The 19,315-nt window shown below is 42.1% G+C and overlaps 1 protein-coding gene across 1 annotated transcript in view; it reads left to right on the top strand.

Moving 5' to 3' along the window:
- The first annotated feature begins 2,133 nt into the window (after window positions 1-2,133).
- SLC12A2 (solute carrier family 12 member 2) overlaps window positions 2,134-19,315 on the top strand; it is a 53,084-nt gene continuing 35,902 nt past the window's right edge. Inside the window, exons 1-4 of the mRNA XM_035099726.2 lie at window positions 2,134-3,505; window positions 13,572-13,691; window positions 16,719-16,794; window positions 17,413-17,508. Coding sequence (XP_034955617.1) covers window positions 2,837-3,505; window positions 13,572-13,691; window positions 16,719-16,794; window positions 17,413-17,508 — 961 coding nt within the window. The 5' untranslated portion in view covers window positions 2,134-2,836. The remainder of the gene's footprint in view (window positions 3,506-13,571; window positions 13,692-16,718; window positions 16,795-17,412; window positions 17,509-19,315) is intronic.

Raw genomic sequence — 19,315 nt, 5'->3', positions numbered from 1 at the left:
AGGCAGTGTAAAAAGAGAATTTCAAGTTCATATTATGAGTTCACTTTTTAATGACTTTAGTAAGCTGAACCAGACTTGTGTATGACCTAAAATTGGCAACTCAACAAGCTGTAATTAATTTTGAAATAGGATGAAACAAGACATGGTGACTCACAATCTAGATAAATTCCAGACCATACATAATGAGAGTTCCGAGTGCCAAAATCAATGGAAGAAATCTACTCATGAAAACAGAAATAAAGGTAATATGAACTGGGGGGGGGGAAGGAATGTGAAGTTTTGTATGGTTTTCTGGATTTCACATGCTGCCATTTTGCAACAATTTTTTGTGGATTTGTAAACAACATCCTGGCATGGAAGATTCCCATGCCACCATTAAACCTTAGGATGTACATATTTTTTAACTCACAATGGCACTGCCAGCATCCGGATCTAATATATCAGAGTAGGGAATGGGCATGAGGTCATAAATCTTGCAGAGACAATGCACTTTAAATAAGCACACTGGAGCCTTTAATAAATAAGAATCCCTGCATAGGCTTGCTCTAAAATTGAAAGGGTGGATGGGATAGCAGGACTCAGAACTGAACCTAAGGAAATGGTTGGACAAATGAAAACCAACATGAGAAACGGACCTAAATATAGCCATTATATATAAAGTGGCAAAGTCTACTGGTAAGCTCATACAGCCAAGAAAATACCTCTTGCCTTTTCCTGAAGGAGCAAATTTTGCTGTCCAAATTTTGCGCCTTCAGGGAGCATTTTCCACATCCTTGTCTGCCAAGCAATCCCTGCACATTGTAGGGATTCTAGGTCATGTTCTATGATGCACTCTCAGTACAAAGGCAGAGCTGCTCAGGCCTGTTTGACTACACTGCTGCCCTGTCTGGGAATTCACCCTAAAGTAAAAACAGATCCAGTGGCTGGTTTATTGCTGGGTGGTATCAGTAGCAAAAAGCAAGCTACTTGGCTGATGAGAATTAGACATGCTGATTGATGCTCTTTCATTCGTTTTGGGTGAAAATAGTATCTGCCTTGTTCAGAGTGTCTGGGGCAACCCAGACAGATAAGGGGGTACAATTAAAATTATTATTATTATTATTATTAATCCAACCCACATTTACTTTGAGGTTTTCTACAATCAATTGGTAAATAAATTCTAGGGAATATGTAAATCTCAGAATGGTCAATGGGCCTTAAGCTGAAGATAGCAGCCTTGTAGAATTACTATTATTAATAATTATTATTACAGTATTATTATTAATCCAACCCACATTTACTTAGAGGTTTTTCTACAATCAACTGGTACATAAGTTCTATGGAATATGTAAATCGCAATGTGGTCAATGGGCCTTAAGCTGAGGATAGCAGCATCGTAGAATAATTATTATTGTTATTATTGACTTCTGTAACGAAGCGGAATAGAAATGATACCTTAAATAAACTGTTTTTAAAGGTGAGCCACGTTGAGTATTTCAGAAAGCAGATGCAATTTTAAATACTGTACTGTAGATCAAGAGCCTAAAGTTAAACCTTCTAAACCAGCTTTCCTCTGAAACCACGTCGGCTGCCCTTTGGGCTCGCTGCAACGTGAGAACCCCTTGCCGGGCAGCGCAACACAGCAGTTGTAAGACTCCCCTGCAGCCGGATGCTACGCGCGCTTCCTCGACACATGAATCCGCCCTGCTCCACTCAAGGCGAACGCAACTGCAGCCGCCGCCGCCTTCATATCTCCTCGCGAGATTTTGGCCGGCCTTTCCCCGCGCGCTAAAGGGAAACCCTCCCGAGACCGAAAAACTCTCATAGCCTCTCAAGGCACTGCAAGAGTCCCCAGGCACCGCCCCAGTCAACCGAGCGCGGCGGGCCTCGCGTTGTAAACCCGCGAAGAACCCTAGAGCGGGAAGGGGATCCGAGGGTCATCTAGTCCAACCCCCTGCAATGCAGTGAGGCGGGCGGCGCCTCCCCTGGTCCTCCGAGCGGAGGCGTCTGTCAGTGACAACCGGGGAGAACAGCAGGCGACCCCTACAGCCTCGAGGCGGCCGACGGGCGCTCCTCCCGCCGGCTGCGGCTCCTTTAAAAGCCGAACCCCCCCCCCCCGCAACCCTCAGAGCCGCGAGGCGATTGGCTGAGCGAGGCCCGCTCTTTCCTCTCGCGCGGCGGCGGCCGAGGGGCCCGTTGGTGTCGCCTCGCGGCTGGGCTGCGCCTCGGAACACCTTTGAGGTGGCGGCGGAGGAGACACGGCGCGCCACCGCGGTCGCCCCTTCAGACGGTGCGCGAACCTGCGTGTGTGAAACGAGGGCGGCGGCGCCCCCTCCCGCCTTTTCCCCTCAGGGGCCGCCCGTTTCCGAGGCGAGCGAGGCTTGTGACGTCGGCGGCTCCCTCAGGCAGCGTCTGGCGGGAGGGAGGGAGGAGCCGTGAAGGGACGGCGGCGGCGGCGGCGGCGCTTCTTCTTCTTCCCGGAAGGCTGCGGCGAGGCTGTGTGGAAGTCTCCGCGGCAGGAGCCGCAACTTGGCGGGAGAAGCGTGAGGCGGACGGGAGCCGCTGGCCGGCCCAGAGCATCACCGGCCTCATCATCACCTGGCGCGGAGGGCGGCGCGCGGGCGGGGAGGGGCCGCGGGGCGGTTGCCTCGCCGAGGAGGCGCGGCGTGTGGCGTTGCCTCCGGAGTGCGGCATATAGTGTCGCCCAGCAGCGGCGCGGCGCCGCTCGGCAGTTTAAAGCGCCCTCAGGAGTAGCAGCAGTAGTAGCAGCAGCCTTCCCGCCCGCCCGCTCCAAGCCGGCCGAAGCCGCTCCTCGCCCGGCTCCGCGTGAGGAGGAGCAGTAGCAGCAACAACAGCCATGAAAGGGAAGCAGCAGCCGCCTCACACGCCGCCTCCGCCGCCCAACGCCGGCTCTCCTCTGCTGAAAGGAGCAGACGACGCTGACGAAGCGCCTCGCTTCCCGGCCAGCGACGGGGATGCCGGTGGAACGGGCGCCCCTGCGGAGCCCGGCACCGTGCCGGCTCCCGCCTCGGCGGCAGGCGACGGGCTGGCTCTCCGACCGCTGGGTCCGACGCCGAGCCAGAGCCGTTTCCAGGTGGACCTGGTGGCTGAGAACGCGGGGCGAGCGGCCGCGATGGGGGAAGAAGAGGCGGCGACGGCGGCCCCAAAACCCCCCGGGGACGGGAAAGGCGGCGAGGAAGCCAAAGGCCGGTTTCGGGTGAACTTCGTGGACCCTTCGGCCGGCGACGACAGCTCAGGGGAGCCCGGCGGCGAAGGCTGCAACGTGAGCTTCCAGAACGGGGGCGACACGGTGCTGAGCGAGGGGAGCCTGCATTCCGGCGGCGGCTCCGGGGGCCACCATCACTACTACTATGACACCCACACCAACACCTACTACATGCGCACCTTCGGACACAACACCATCGACGCCGTGCCCAGGATAGACTATTACCGGCACACGGCCTCCGGACTCGGGGAGAAGCTCATCCGGCCCAGCCTGGCGGAGCTGCACGACGAGCTGGACAAGGTGAGAGGGATGCGGAGCGAGCGGGCGAGCTCTGTGCGCGGCTGCTGCGTTTTGCAGAGGATCGCGGGGCAGGCGCAAGAGGGGTGGGAGCAAGAGGGTGCCTTTTGCAGACACGCCGAAAGCATGTCTCGCAAGCCTCGGTTGCGGCGCCGTACAGAACTGCAGAGGCATCATCACCATCATCTTTGGCGATCCTTCGTAGCCGAGTAAGATTGTCTACCATAGAGACTGTTTTAACAGTGAACAGAGGCATCATCATTTGCAGAAGTCGTAGATGCGACAGCAACCCGCGGGCTAACTTAACCCCCGTGTCTAAAAGGTCTTTGAGAGGCGAGTTTCGGTCTAAACCAGCCCGGTTCCTGAGATGTTGTTCGACTACAGTTCCCATCACCCCCAGCCAGCATAGCCAGTGGTCAGGGAGGATGGGAGCTGTAGTTAAAGAGCATGTGGGGGGAAGAAACTGCCTTGCACATTACCAGTTTGCTATTTTGTTATGCTACACACTCTGGAGTTGCAGCCTGCTGCAATTAGGCACACATGCTTAATTTTTGTATTCCTAGAAAGCAAGAGATGTCTGGTAGACCTCGCTATGCATGGGTAAAGGGGCTACATAAAGGCTGGTGCAATGCTCTGATGCTGGTATAGACTAAATAAACACCCCTATGGGCTGCCAAAATTAGCTGAGCTTAAGTAAGGAGTGCTAACCTTATGTCACAGTACTTTGCAGATTCTTTGCACATGAACTTGGCCTTCTCAGGTACACGTGGAAAATACTGTACTTTAATTCTTCCATCTGCTTTGTGTATGTGTTGTCTGCTGTCCCAAGTGCACATGGGAGCATGAAACCTGCTTATATATCTACAAAAGTATGGAGCATTTGCAGCTGAAAATCTGCTAACGAAAAAACATGGCAAACTACTTGCTGTTAATTTCCTAACCCCAACAAAGATGAGTATTTACGTCTTGTGAACTCCATCCCTCTTTCCTTCCTGTTTATTTTCAGCAGAAACTTCTTGCATGGGGTCAGTTGGGGAGAACATGAAGCAAGTCCCAACTCTAGGGATCAATCAAAGGTCACCTTGACATAGGCCAAAGGAAATTAGCTTGTTTCTGCTTTTATAAACATAGCATCTGGGTACCACCATCACCCCTTATCTAAGTACTGGAATTGTTCAGTGACACAAACTATTTGCCATATTGCATGGTTTAGGCTTAAAATAATTCAACTTGATATTTTGTTCTCTTGTAAAGGCACTTGTTTACATCATCCTTTTCTTTATGGACTGCTGCATTCAGCATAAACTTGCATGTGTGATTGCCTCCTCGGTATCCTCAGGACTTATTTCAGCTTCTTTTTAACTATCTTTATCGGTTTAGTATTAGTGCTTTATTAACTGCTCCTAGAATCCTAATGCTTCCTGTGGTGTTTATAACCTGGTTTTTAAAAGTAGGAACTAGGCTTTGTTTTAAAGGGTATTTGTTACTGATTCTCACACAAGACAACTGAAGGTGCTTTTAGCAGTAGATCAGAATTAAATACCCTCTTCAATTTTTTGTCATACTGTGGGAAAAGGTAGCCTAACCTAACATGAGAAAGTTTGTTTTCAGTTTTCTTAAGTGTGAAATTTATTAGGAAATCCAGCAATAAGATTTTTGTTTGTTTTTGTTTTGATTTCTTCAGACCTATGTCCTTTAGATAGAAAACAACCCCATTTTCTCACATGGTAGAAATGGTTAGTACATTTTAAAGAAGCATCTTACATAAATGAATGCACATTTGAAGATACTTAACTAAATCCCTATCACATATTTCAGTTTAAATGGTATATCTGTTATCTACTGCATATACCTATACCTACCTGCAGGTACATGGTGACATCACTCTTTAAAATGGGACTTCTGTTTCTTAAAGAGGCAGACATACCTTCATATATCACTTATCTGTAAGACGTTTCCTATATTATGATGAAAATCCCATCAAGAGAAGATTGTGATATTTTTAACCCCAGTAATGTGTTCACTTTTCCCAGTAGAGAGTTGCATATTCAGATGTTCTGTTGGAAACCTTCACTAATAGGATGAATTAACATATGAAGTAACATATTAAACATATGGAAGCATGCTAAAGTATGGACTTCAACCATTCACTATCTGACTTGACCACTTAATTGCACATTTTAAACAACAATAATTTAAACAGGGGAAGATGTTTCTTATACATCCAGTTCACTCCTTTAAATTTCAGTGAATAAACAATAGTGTGGTGCCTTAGCAATATATTGTAAATATTTACTCCTGACTGTTTGCAATATGTTGTATGTTTAGTGTATGTAGGCTTTTTAAAAAAATAGAATTGAAATAATATTTTTAAAATTTGGATGGCTTGTTAAAAGTAACCCTCTGGTAGCCATTTAAAATGCTGCATGCTGCAACTAGCAGCTGCCTCAGTTGTGTTTTCAGTAGTGGTTGAAGTACCTGAAGCCATGTTCAACCTGGCATTTGGCCCCATGGTTAGTAGGTAACCATTGACTAGGTTGTGGGTAGGTTGTGAAGAATGAAAAGAATTACAGTGTTGTGTGTGAGTAGAGTCTTTGTAAAGCACAACCAGGCAGAACCCTTAGCAAAAACGTACTTTCACACCTTTGAGGAAGTTCAGAAATGTAGGTTCATCTTTATTTTTATTTTTTAAAGAACACTTGTGCATCTTGTGTACTGCTGAAAGATTCTACTCACCTTGGCAGATTACCTTTTCAAGCTGCTAAAATTATAGCACAGGGATAGTCAACCTTTTTATACCTACTGCCCACTACAGTAATGCATCATTCTTGATGGTAAAATTTCCTTACCGCCCCCCAGTGCTCGATGGAAGCAGGATTCAGCTTGTGCTGTAGAACGCCCTACCACCAACCTAGAATCCTGAAACGCCCACTAGTGGGAGGTAGGGACCAGGTTGACAACCCCTTTTACAGCATAACTTAAGTATACAGTAGTTGGTGGTCAGTTTGTATCTAACTGGCAAATGAGGTAGTTGCAAAAGGAAGTTGCATGGCACATGTTGGAGACCTCTTGAGGCAGTAGCCATTGTAACCTTTCCCATGTGGCCTGGTTCACCTGTAACAGTAAACCAGGGTCAAAACAAATGATGGCTTACTGGGAGCTGGTGCACCTGCTTTTGCCACACCCAGAGGAAACCAGGGATAGGTGTAAACTAGTGCTTGTTTATTATTTCTCTCCAAACCAGCCATGAGAACAAGCTAAGAACAAAATAGGCCAGTGGTCTGGGAGGAAGGGGTGGGTTTTAGTTGAGTAGCGTGCACGAGCACACTTGCTTGTTCTATGACTTACTGTTATATGTGAAGCAGGCTAGTCTTTGCTTCCTTTCCCATCTTTTCAAGGGGTGGAAGGTGAGCAATAAGTTATAGCAATCCTGAGGAGCCACTAACTACATGTGCCAGTGTAATTTTGGAATAACTTGGGGGCTTTCATGAAAACAAAGAAATGCTAGTAACCTTGGCCTGTACCTATGCATTCCTTCCATAGGGGCATAGTTCATTTTTATATCAATTTTCTAATATGGGAATAAAGTGGCTTACCATCATTAAAATGGAGCAGTAGTAAGACACCAGAAAGTAAAACATTAACTCACAGTGCTGATGAAAGAGGCTGGCTTGACTCATCACAATGATAGTGTCATCTGTGAATAGTGTGGGAAAATTTCTGTTTTACAAAAAAAAAAAATCAGTTGCTTTTTACTGTGGAAAATTTTCTGTTTTATAAGTTCATTAATAACAGTGAATGGATGTCAACTGAAAATAAATATTAGACATGGTTTTTTTAACAGTTCAAGTATTTCCCCCCTTTGTTGACCAATAAACAAGTACAGTATGCTAAATTAGATCAATCTCTAGGGCGTCAGAAATTTTTCCTATATATAAAATTCCCTGCAAATTATTGGAACTTGCATCAGAAGTGCAATGTTATGTTATGACTGCTGTTCACTGCTATGTTGAACATAATGTGATCACCATCTAGGGCAGGAAGCAGTTTTTGCCTCCCCCCCACTCTTGCCCCATATTGCACCCTATTTAATTGCTTCAGTTGAATTCAGTGGAAAGCACTAAGAACTGATCCCACTTCTAATATGTTTAACCCTGCTAGAATCTTGTTCGTACCTTTTAAAGCAGTGAAAAGTAGTGTAGAGAATGTGCCTGCCCAATCTAGATGGGACCAACAGCACATTCCTACCATGGTTAGAAGAGATGCTGCAGCTCCACAGTAAATGATTGCTGTGCCTTCAGTTGCCAAGAGGGGAGGGACTAAGCTCAGTGGCAGAATGGCAAGCTTTGCTTGCAGAAGTTCCTAATTTCAATCAGTTGTGTAGGACTGGGAAAGATCACTGGTGCCAGTCAATGTGTAGATAATACTGAGGGTATATGGACCAATGGTCTGATTGTGAATGGGTCAGCTTTCAATGTTCTTATTGTGGTAATGCTTTGCCTACCATTCCCAGCTCTTGCAGGCCAGTAAAAAAATGCTGGATGACTTCAAATTAAGAGGCACAATTTGACACTTTGACTGCTCACCTGGGGATAACTGCTTCTTAGTGAATATATCGCAAACTGCATGGCTGCCATAATGGTGCAAATGGGGCTTTATATGGTTCCATAGTTAATTCCAATCAACTTGTGCAATCATAGTTGGGCTGAACGTCGATAGTAACATTCAGTACATGTAATATAGCTTGTAATACATTTGCATTGATCCCCTAACTAATAAACACTTTATGATTATATCTTTTCATATTGTTGACTTTGGAAGAGTAAGTAAAACTCATACTATCACAGTTTTTTGGACACAAAAGTTCCACACTTAATCCTATTTTGCTAGCTTTGCTGTTGGCTCCATTATAATGCTAGAACATGGTAGAAGAAATTTCACTGTTCAGCTAGAGACATAAAAGGCAATTATGTCATGTTGTGGTATGAGACCTATATTTCAGTAGTCTGTTGTCTCTAGTCTCTTGAGGCTGCAGCCCAGTATCCACTGACATGTAAGTAAGTCCCATTGAGCTCAGGTGGCCTTACCACTGGGTAGACATGTGTAGGATTTTAACTGCATGATAAACTGCCAAACTATATAATTCTGTGGATCTAATCTAATGATGGACTTTTCAGGGGACTCTTAATCACCCTCCCACCCACCCTTTACAAGCAGCAAGATTGGGAGCAATGTTTACTTTACTTCTCCCCACTATTTATTCATTTTAACTTTTAATGCTTATGAATGTGAGATCTCCTTGACCTTAAGATTCAAATTAGTAAGAATGTGTTTGAGGTAATGCTTTTAAATGAAAAGTTTGGAAAACACAAACATCAAATAAAAAAACCTGAACCTCAATTAATATGAGTAAAATTACTGTAGTTGCCATTGGGATAATTTAAACTTGCATTCTGTTGAGACATTCATAGGCTGTCTCCCAGTATATTTGTGAGTGGTGTTTGTAGAGCAGATGAATGGCAACAATCCTTGTGTAAAGAAGATTCTGGATCTATCTTCAAATTTATACAATGTGGGTGTTTAAGCACAACAGACTGTTTAGAAGCACTGTAATAGATGCTCCTAAAGCAGCTAGGTCATAAAACAAATGGAGTAAAACAATCACAAAGGTGATAACACTTAGAAAGTGGCAAATTCCAACCACCCTCATAGGAATTTATTTGTGTTCTCTTTAGTTATATGATTCTCTTCTCTTCCCACCCTGCACCTCTTAGCATATTAAATGACTTTGAATGGTGTGGTGTGTAAGTGGATGTTTAACCCTTTCCTTCATTGCTTTTTTGTCTGCTTGCAGTAACCCCTCCTTCCAGATACTTTTCTTCACATGCTGCTTTTTCTTCCTCAGCTGCTTTACATGATAAAAGAGAAGATTAGGGTGGAGGTGGAAAGTGGAATAATAGGAACAACATGAAATCTGTCCTTCTGTTTGGGAATGCGGAGAAAAACTTTCAGTTTGAGGATGGGAGAAAAAAGTTTGATCTGCACTTAGAGCGAATGTTGTCATGATAACAAGAAGTTAAGAAGAGGAAGATTTGGGCTGCAGAACTATGTGCAGATGAGGAGGTGTTGAGGATTAATGCAAGGTCAAGAGCTGGAATATTAACCTGATGGCTCATAAAGTCTCAAAACTGACTACAAAGTTTTCCAGTAACTAATGACCGAGAATTAACTAGTGGGAAATCTGTTTAAGGGGATATATTACTAAACAAATTATAGCTAATGAAGCCCTGAGTACAGTAAACCTGTATCGGCACAGTTTGATTTGTCAAGCTGCTTGCTCAGGGAGGAAAGTCTGTAAAAGTACTTTTCTTGGGTGAGATAGAGTTCAAGTTTGACCTACAACTGGGGGGGGGGATGTAGTGCCATAAATTAGAACAAGAGCCCTTTCTACACCCATGGCTAAAAGTGTGAACAGAACCTAACAACTCTTTCAGAAATAAATATACAGTATTTCAGTGTGATTGACCATGATCCTTGGAAACTGACTTATGTCTATGATACTTCATAAGGAGCTTTTTCAAAGGTCCCGAGTGCTGGTTGGTGGATGAACTTATCTGCAGCTTTTCTCTCACAGTACTATACTTAGCAGCCTTTTGTTCCTGGTGGCAGGAGATCCATCAGCAGACTTGAATTTTCTGTCTGTTTTCCTGTATTGAATGGGGCTTTAACCATTGTGTGGCAGCAGAGAAGATTCCATTGTGGTGCTTACTTGACTTTATGTTAGAAATACTCCAGCATAGAAGAGCTGCATTTAGGGGTACAGAACTTGGATGTAACTACTCATCCTCTTATCTCTTTGCCTTAAATAATAAGCAGTCAAATAGCATTTTTATGTTCAATGCATGCATTCTTAAAGGTAAAGGTAAAGAGACCCCTGACCAGTAGGTCCTGTCGTGACCGACTCTGGGGTTGCGGCGCTCATCTCGCATTATTGGCCGAGGGAGCCAGCGTACAGCTTCCAGGTCATGTGGCCAGCATGACTAAACCGTTTCTGGCAAACCAGAACAGCGCATGGAAACGTCGTTTACCTTCTTTTTGGAACGGTACCTATTTATCTACTTGTACTTTGATGTGCTTTCGAACTGCTAGGTTGGCAGGAGCTGGGACCAAGCAAAGGGAGCTCAACCCGTCGTGGGGATTCAAACCGCTGACCTTCTGATCGGCAAGCCCTAGGCTCACTGGTTTAGACCACAGTACCACCCGCATCCACTGCATGCATCCTTAAAGGGACCCCTGACCATTAGGTCCAGTCGTGACCGACTCTGGGGTTGCGCGCTCATCTCGTATTATTGGCCAAGGGAGCCGGCGTATAGCTTCCAGGTCATGTGGCCAGCATGACAAAGCCGCTTCTGGCAAACCAGAGCAGCACATGGAAACGCCGTTTACCTTCCCACTATGGCGGTTCCTATTTATCTACTTGCATTTTGATGTGCTTTCGAACTGCTAGGTTGGCGGGAGCTGGGACCAAGCAACGGGAGCTCACCCCGTCACAGGGATTCGAACCGCCGACCTTCTGATCAGCAAGCCCTAGGCTCAGTGGTTTAGCCCACAGCGCCTCTAAATTAGTCAAAAATTATTACTATTATAGGACAGGTATGGAGGGGGCTAAGTGATAAGAGTCTCTGCAACAACTCACTTAGCCACTATTTTGGGACACCTCTTACATGTCACCAACACAGCAATATGTTTTGATTCACTGCATTTGTATTATACATACTGTAAATAGGACAGAAAAGTAAGTGGTTGCATTTTAGTAGTTTTAACACTTAAGGTTATTTTGCTGTCACTTGATCTGTGGGAGGCAACCCTCTCCTCCATCTCCCCCCCCCCCAAAGAGCACTCTGGCAATAAATAACATGAAGAACCTGCTAAAAAAGTTCTGAACATATAATAACCAAGAAAAACATCCCTTTTACAAGATAATAATGCAGAAACTAGGGGTGGTATTAAATTAAATTTTACTCAGAGAAGACCTATTAAAAATAATGGCTCTAACCTTAAGTAAAACAGTTGAATACCAACCATTGTTAGTAATACATCATACAAGGTAATGTATTGTGAAATCTTGACATTTGTCACACCACATAATGCCTCAGTGTTTTCATTCTGAGTACTGTACTATTAAAAGGTATCCACTTACTTCAATATTCTATGTATTAATATTTACATAGGTAACACATACATAATGCAATGTTGCCTTTTATTCATGTAACAATAATACTTTGCTGATTTTATAGTTGATAATCCTTTCACTATGTCTATATAATTGTTCCATGAAAGTCTAATACTAGGTCAGGGTACTGTCTATACTTGTACATCAGTTACAACAAGAAAATTTCTTTTATGTTAACATATCAACAGTTGACTAAATTACAGCACAATCCTATGCATATCTAGTTTCACAAAATGGTAAGCCATGGGGTGTTTTTTTTCTAACCATGAGTTGCCCAGTAGATTATCAAGCAAACTGTGATTTGTTTTGTTTTCTAGTTGCACTTGCACAATGCCTTTGTAGTTTGGTAAGCATTTGTGGTGGAGGGGTAAAACAATCATGGCTAAGGAAAGATGCTGGATTCACAAAGAAGAGCAAGCCAGAGGTGTTTTGAAACCCAAGCATTGTAAGCCAACAACAAACCATTGTTAAGCTTCTGGTAGAATTTACTCGGAGCACTAAGTCATGGTTTACTAAACAATGGTTTAGTGTAACGTGCTAACCAGGTCTGATACCAGAATGATCAGAACATGTTGCCAAACATTAGCAGTTTTATTTTTTGGTTATTATTTTTTTTTTTTGCTAAAAGCCTGAATATTTTCTAGTTCAATAAAATTAAAATGTTCTGGCGTTATAGTTTTGAATAGTTTGCATTTCACCAAGTAGTCGAAATCTTCCCATCGCTCCTAAATTTTAATTTGTTCTATCTAGATTCCATTTTGCATTTTGTGAGAATCTAGTAAGTATTATATCATCTGTGCTGTGGCACTAGTGAGTGACCTATGACATCCTGATTTTGTGCATTGTCATAAATAGTTCTTTTTAGATGTCATGCTATCAATTTTAACTGAATGCACAACTAGTTAAAATTTGGGGAGGAGGGATTTCCAATCCCAGGCCAGTTCTTTCAAGACTTACAAAGATTTTTCCTGGACTTAAAAATATGCATAGCATATTTTTATGCTATGGAATCTAATGCAGATAACTGTATTTGCTAATTTTTCAGCCCTTGCAATGAGGGTATAAATATCATTTTCTGCCTTTTTGAATGATAGTATCTGTTAAAAATTTTTTTTCTTTGGTATCTTGCTGAAGTATCTGAGTCCAGAACAGATGCCTTTTTCTACATTTATGGAACATGGCCTAATGAGGGGGAATTCAGCCATTTGAACATTATGGTATGCTGTTGTATTAATGCAGTAACTTTCCATACAGGATAGAAATTATGCTAGGCTGATCAGTTGCTTTCATTTTTTTCATTAATACATATTGATTGGCTTTATGCCATGTTTGGTATTACTTTTTGTTAGCCAAGCTTTAAATTTAACCTTGTGTGGAGGAAAATTACACAGCATTCTCTGAGCGACTCTCCCGTGGGATCCAGTGATCCTCAAAAGCAGACATTGCTTCTGGTTCATTTCACTTTTACCCTCTTGTTGAAGTGTTATTCCTTCAAATCTAGAATCTGATTAAGTCCACAAAGTACACAAGCGCAGCTAAGTTTTAAGATGCCAGTGCTTTTGAAAAATGTGATGATATGAAGGCATCTAATTCATCTTGTATGTGCTTCAAACCTTAACATTCAATTAAACCAACTTGACAGTTGCCAATATTGTGGATGAAAATAGTTTTTTTCATTAACTTGTTCCGTCAGCTTGCATGCAAATGCAATTCTGAAACATAGGCAATATTTAGATCAGTGGGCTCTAAATGTACTTAGCATTGCAACTTTAAACAGAGGCTCAATAGGTTTCCGTTTCATCCAACCCGCTCCTTCTGATTGTTGCTTTACTATAGGAACCATTTGAGGATGGATATGCAAATGGAGAAGAAGGAACTCCTACGGGAGATGCCGCTGCTACTTATACTGCTGAAAGTAAAGGGATTGTCAAGTTTGGTTGGATTAAAGGTGTATTGGTAAGTAGAACTTTGGTAATGATAAACCCATCTGTGCCATTTTCTTAGTAACTGATGAAGCAACAAAAATATGTCTACTTTCATGATTATTATATTATTATATTGCGGATTTTTTTAAAAAAAGGAAGAGCAAAATAATTGATCAACCTATGTAGTAGATACAAAGTTTCTGTTTTTCTGTATCTGCTACTCTTGTTGTTGTTGTTTTTTAAAAAGAAATATGTATACATTTGCCTTTGTCTCCCCCAGCTCTTTTTATTACTGTGCCCTAAAATGATTTAGGACATTCATGAATGGCCAAACACTTTCTCTCTTCCTTCTGTTCTTTAACTCAAAGATAAACTCTAGTTCATCTTTGAGTGTCTAGCAAATTAAATTTCATTCCTTCAGACACTTTACTAAGAGGCAAATCCCATTTAACTTGGTGGATCTTGCTTCTGAGAAAATCTTATTATGACTGGCTGTAAGGTGAATAATAATGAAAAGGCGTTCATGTTACTTAAGGCAACCTTGTATTGCATGCAGGTCCCACTTACCAAACACAATGCATTCCCAGGAAATCGTTTTTTAGGCGGGCGTTTGCATAAGGAACTGAAGATTTCTTTTATTTCCTATGGGAACATTTCTAATCCGTGACTTGTCTTATCTCGTTCCTCTGCCCACTCCATAGTTTCTGCCTGAAAATGGCTGGCGCCGTCCAGCAAACCACAAACAAGAAAGGAAGTGGGCATACTCTGGCTTATCTGAATTAGCTGTGTGTGTAGCGAGGCCTGGGTTTATTTTTTTATGTTTGGATAAGTGAATTTTTGCATAATAAGTGGGCGGATAGCAGGACCTGCATGCATACAGTTTGCCTGGTAACTTTATTGCAAATGTACTGGCAGGGGAGGGATGGCTCTCCTTCATCTGTAGCCAGTATGGAAATGCAGACACAAGTCACTTTGCACAGTTAACTCAGGAAACACAAGGGAGGGAACATGGTGGCTCAAATTTCATCCTCCGTCCAATAACTATTGGACCAATGCCATGATGTCATAAGGATACATTAATTTGCACAGCTTATAACATTAACTAGATTTTGTTTCTTCTGGTGGAGTGCCTGGGGAGAGCAGTCCTTTGGCCCAAATAAGGTTGAGGAGAGAGCAGTATCCTGGCTCAAATAGGTAAACAAAAGGATTTCATCTATAAATTGGCTTCTCTGCAGTGTTCACTTAATGGGACATTCATCTCAGTTAGTCATTTTTCTTTGACTTATTGGAAGTCTAGGGAGGAATTCAGTGTTGTGGTAAGGTGATTGGGGCAGGTTGAGCATTTTAGCTCGCCCAACAGAGGGATTCCTGCTCCTTCCCCCACATGCTACTCAGGTCTTCCTCCTGCTCCCTGCTCCCCCAGCCTATTGTTACTGTTATTATTGTTATTTATTAAATTTGTATACCACCCTATACCTGCAGGTGTATATTGCAAGTTGTACAAAAGCCCAATTTCCCATGAAAGCTGAAGCCCTTCTTTAGGACTTCCGCTGACAGGACTCATTAGTTGAATCCTGTCCCTAGAATTTTAATTGTGCTTTTGTTTTTTGTAAGAAGTCAGTGAATTAACCGAACCCAACCTTTTCCAATAAAAAAAAAATCTCATTCACAAGTTTATCAGACTTTATAGTTGTTTGAAAATAACTCCAAATGGATGCAAATCGAGCTTCTTCCAAAAAATTGAACAAATGCTAAACGAGGTAATTGATGGAGATGAAATAATATTGGCTGGGGACTTTAATGGTGTCATACTGCCTAACATGGATAGATCAAGTGATTCTAAGAAGGGAGGTAAGTTGCCAAAGATCTTCTTCCAATTAATTTCAGATTTTAACTTTGATTTAGTTGTTTCAAAGTTGTGCTAGTCTGCTAAGGACACAGTAAATACTAGAAGAATTTCTATCCTTCTTAACTTAGTGTTATAAAACTGCAAATGACATGATTCCAGCTCTCATGTTATAACTGACAAGATGGTGGAAATTTATCACAGTTCAGTTTGTACAAACAAAGCAACCTTACATGGACAAAATCCCCTGTCTTCTGGAGGAATCTTGACATGTCTATAATATATTTTATCTTGACATGGCAAAAAAAGTATTTACTTTAAATAATTGGAGTTTTTGTATTGTGTTCCAGTTTACAATTATACAGAGTATTAACTACCTATTTATTATTGTTGGTTATTATTATTGTTAGTCACTTTTCTCACTGAGTAACCCAAAATCACTTATATTAAAAACGTTTTAAAAACAACCAAGTAAAATCCCTTAAAAAACAGCTATACAAGTAGAAGGGAGGACTAATGGATCCCACTCCACCAAAAGATGCCACAACACTGCCTTTCAAATTAAGGGTCCAAAGAGAAAAGTATTTGCCTGGTACCTAAATAAAGATGGTACCTTGTGTGCCTTCCTGGGGAGAGCACTCCACAATCACCATCAAAAAGTCCAATTCTTGTGTTTCCACCCTCCAAACCTCCTGTGGTAGGGCCTCAGATTCTGCTGCTGCGGATGATGCAGGGTTTGGGTCATAAGCACTTTTGCTTAAACATTAATAATATTTGTTTTATGTTAAGGAGAAGTATAATTTTCAAAATGTAGTGACTTCAGTCACTGCGCTTTTAAAAACGGTCTGTTAAAGCAGGCCTGCACAACTTGCAAGACATCAAGTCAAATGGACCCACCATATGGTGGCCCAGAGAAGAGATTAATAAACCCCTACCACTGCTACTGATCCAGGACTGTAAGAATTAAAGATAATAAATTGCCACAAAGCATGTCTGGTCTGCTGTTTGGCTTGAATCACAAGTTGTGCATGCCTCCTGGAAGGAATTCTTGAAAAGTTGAGGTGCTTGGTTGCCTTCATAACAGCAGACTTTTGAATGTGACCCTGTGAACTCGGTTTTTAAAACTCTGTTGTAGCTTAATCAAAATGATACCTCTATAATAAATATTGGGACAGCATAGCATGAAAATTCTTTGCTCTTACGGTGTTATAGGTACGATGCATGTTGAATATCTGGGGTGTGATGCTGTTCATTCGACTGTCCTGGATTGTAGGACAGGCTGGCATAGGTAAGTGTGCCCACCAAATAAAACATCTCTGTACTATGTTAATCTTGATCAACTGTTAAAGATCGGTGACTTGTAACTTACAGCATTGGGTGAGAATATGATTGATGGAATGCTGCTGATTACCACTATGATATTCTTAACAAGGAATATATGCTTCTTATCAGTTTCACTAAGAGGCTCAGTGTGTCTCCAGAGCAATGTTCTTTTCTTTGTTATTACAGTACGAGACACTGATTAGGAGGTAATACATATTTGAAGGATTAGTCCTTCCCAGAGCGTTACCTAGGCAACAAGTAGTTTTTCATATTCCTTGTTTGTAGTTGCTAGTTTCTGTGGTGTCCTCAAAAGGTGAGGCATACTCTACCTGAAAAGGTACTCTTGAGGGCAGGAGTGATGGTAGATGTGCTTGTTCTTGATGTGAACAGGTGATGTCTTGCATATTGTAGGCACATGTTAAAACAAGCTTGTTTAAAACCAGCTTGTGCATGCCTTAGGTTTAAGACATTTTTGTTGTATTGATTTATTGAAACCAACAGCCAGCATTTGTTAAACATTTAAAACATTTGTTTTGGAGGAAATGATAATTTTCTGTAAGTAATCTTAGGAATCTTCTTACAGGACTTGCAGTCTTGGTCATTGCAATGGCGACTGTGGTAACTACGATCACAGGCTTGTCTACATCAGCAATAGCTACCAATGGCTTTGTGAGAGGAGGTAAAACAACGTTATATATGTACTTTCTTGTTTAGTTTTCTTCAAAGGGAGCCAAATCATGTGATATTTACTTTGCTTATATGCATCAAATATTTTATATAATTGCGGAAGTACATCATGTGGCAATGTTTTCTTCAAAAAACAATGTGATTGTGCTACTGTATTTTTAAGCTGTCAGCTCGCAATAGTGAACTTTGAAAAAGTGACTTGGGGTCATGAAGGTGAGGAGAGATAGGTAGGTCACAAGTAGGGATGGAGAGTACAGCTGTTAAGACTTAGATAAAATAATTTGAACTCAGACAAATGGTGAGTAATGCTTTAGAAATGGAGAGTAACTAGATCAGTGATGTGGAACCTGTGGCCCTCCAAACACCATTGTATTCCCATTGCCCCACCCAGCATGCTCTGTGGATAATGACAATTGCAATCCAACATTTGGTGGACTACAAGTTCCTCTTCCCTGACCTAGAACCACCTAAGCATTCACAAGTTAAGAGGCAAACAATGTGGTCCAAGCTATGTTTTGAGAAAGAGGTATCATTTATTGTAGTGAGATTTACTTCCAGCTAATTACATTTAGGGTTGTAGTCCAAGTAATTAAAAGATGTTAAGAAAACTCAAACACTGAGCTTGCCTTTCTTAAGAGGCTAATTGTAGATTTGTATCTTGAAAATCAACTTGGCCTTCTTCCCGGATGCTGAGCAATCTCAGTGATGCTATGGAAATGTGATTGTCTTAGGTACAGCAAGTCTGGTTTATATGCTTGTTATTATCTACAGTCGGATGCTCTGTTGATGCAACATGTTAATCATGACTTACACAATTGGACAATTTTCACTTGGGCATACTTTTCCACACAGGGTTAATTGGGCATATGAACAGTGCATTTGGGGGTACAGTCTTAAGGCAGTAGTGGAGCTTTCTGTAGATATACTGATGGACATCTAATGGGGTTTGAGTGCTTTCCTGTCAGTGGGCCTTTTCCCCTGGCAAAGTGGTGCTTTTAACAACTCCTTGGCTAGCCTTTGACAGCTTTAGCATTGCTCTTTATATCTCCTGTGACAGGAGTGGTTAACTTGTGGACCTCCAGATCTTGTTGGACTCTCAAGTGACTCCCATTAGTTGCAACCAGCATGACCCAGTGGTATGGATGATGGGAATTAGAGTCCCACCATATCTGGAGGGCCATAGGTTAACGACACAGATCATATGAGAATCATTTATGTAGCATAAAGGTAGAAATATGATGGCTTTATTTGAGACGCTTGTTTCTTGAATAGAGTGTCCATTGGAACAGAAAATACAACCCATGAATAATTCTGAAGTGAATTTTCTTCACTCGTTTTCACCGGTCTTTTTTTTGGGGGGGGGGGGTTGCTATTTGTGTTTTCTCTCTTTTCTCTACTTCAAAGTGAATGTTAGCAATCTTCAGCTGTATAGATTTTTAAAAAACAGGTTTTCTATCTTTTTAATGACAGCAGGAAATAAATAATACACTTTGATAGAATTACAAGCTTGGTGGATAAAAGGAATGCTGTGGATGTAGTGTATCTTTATTTCAGTAAGGTTTTTTATATCAGGACAAATGTACAGTTCTACACTTAGGCAGGAATGATAAGCTGCACATATATAAGATGGGGGACACCTGGTTTGCCAGTAGAAAATGTGAAAAGAATTTAGGGGTCTTAGTTGACCACAAGCTTTACATGAGTCAACAATGTGATGCAGCAGCAAAACAAAGTAACAAACTAATGCTATTCTAGGCTGCATCAACAGAAGTATAATGTCTCAGTCAAGTACCATTCTA

Source organism: Zootoca vivipara, chromosome 11 (genome assembly GCF_963506605.1).
Source record: "Zootoca vivipara chromosome 11, rZooViv1.1, whole genome shotgun sequence".
NCBI classification, from domain to species: Eukaryota; Metazoa; Chordata; class Lepidosauria; order Squamata; family Lacertidae; genus Zootoca; species Zootoca vivipara.
This window is presented reverse-complemented; position numbering and strand designations above follow the sequence as displayed.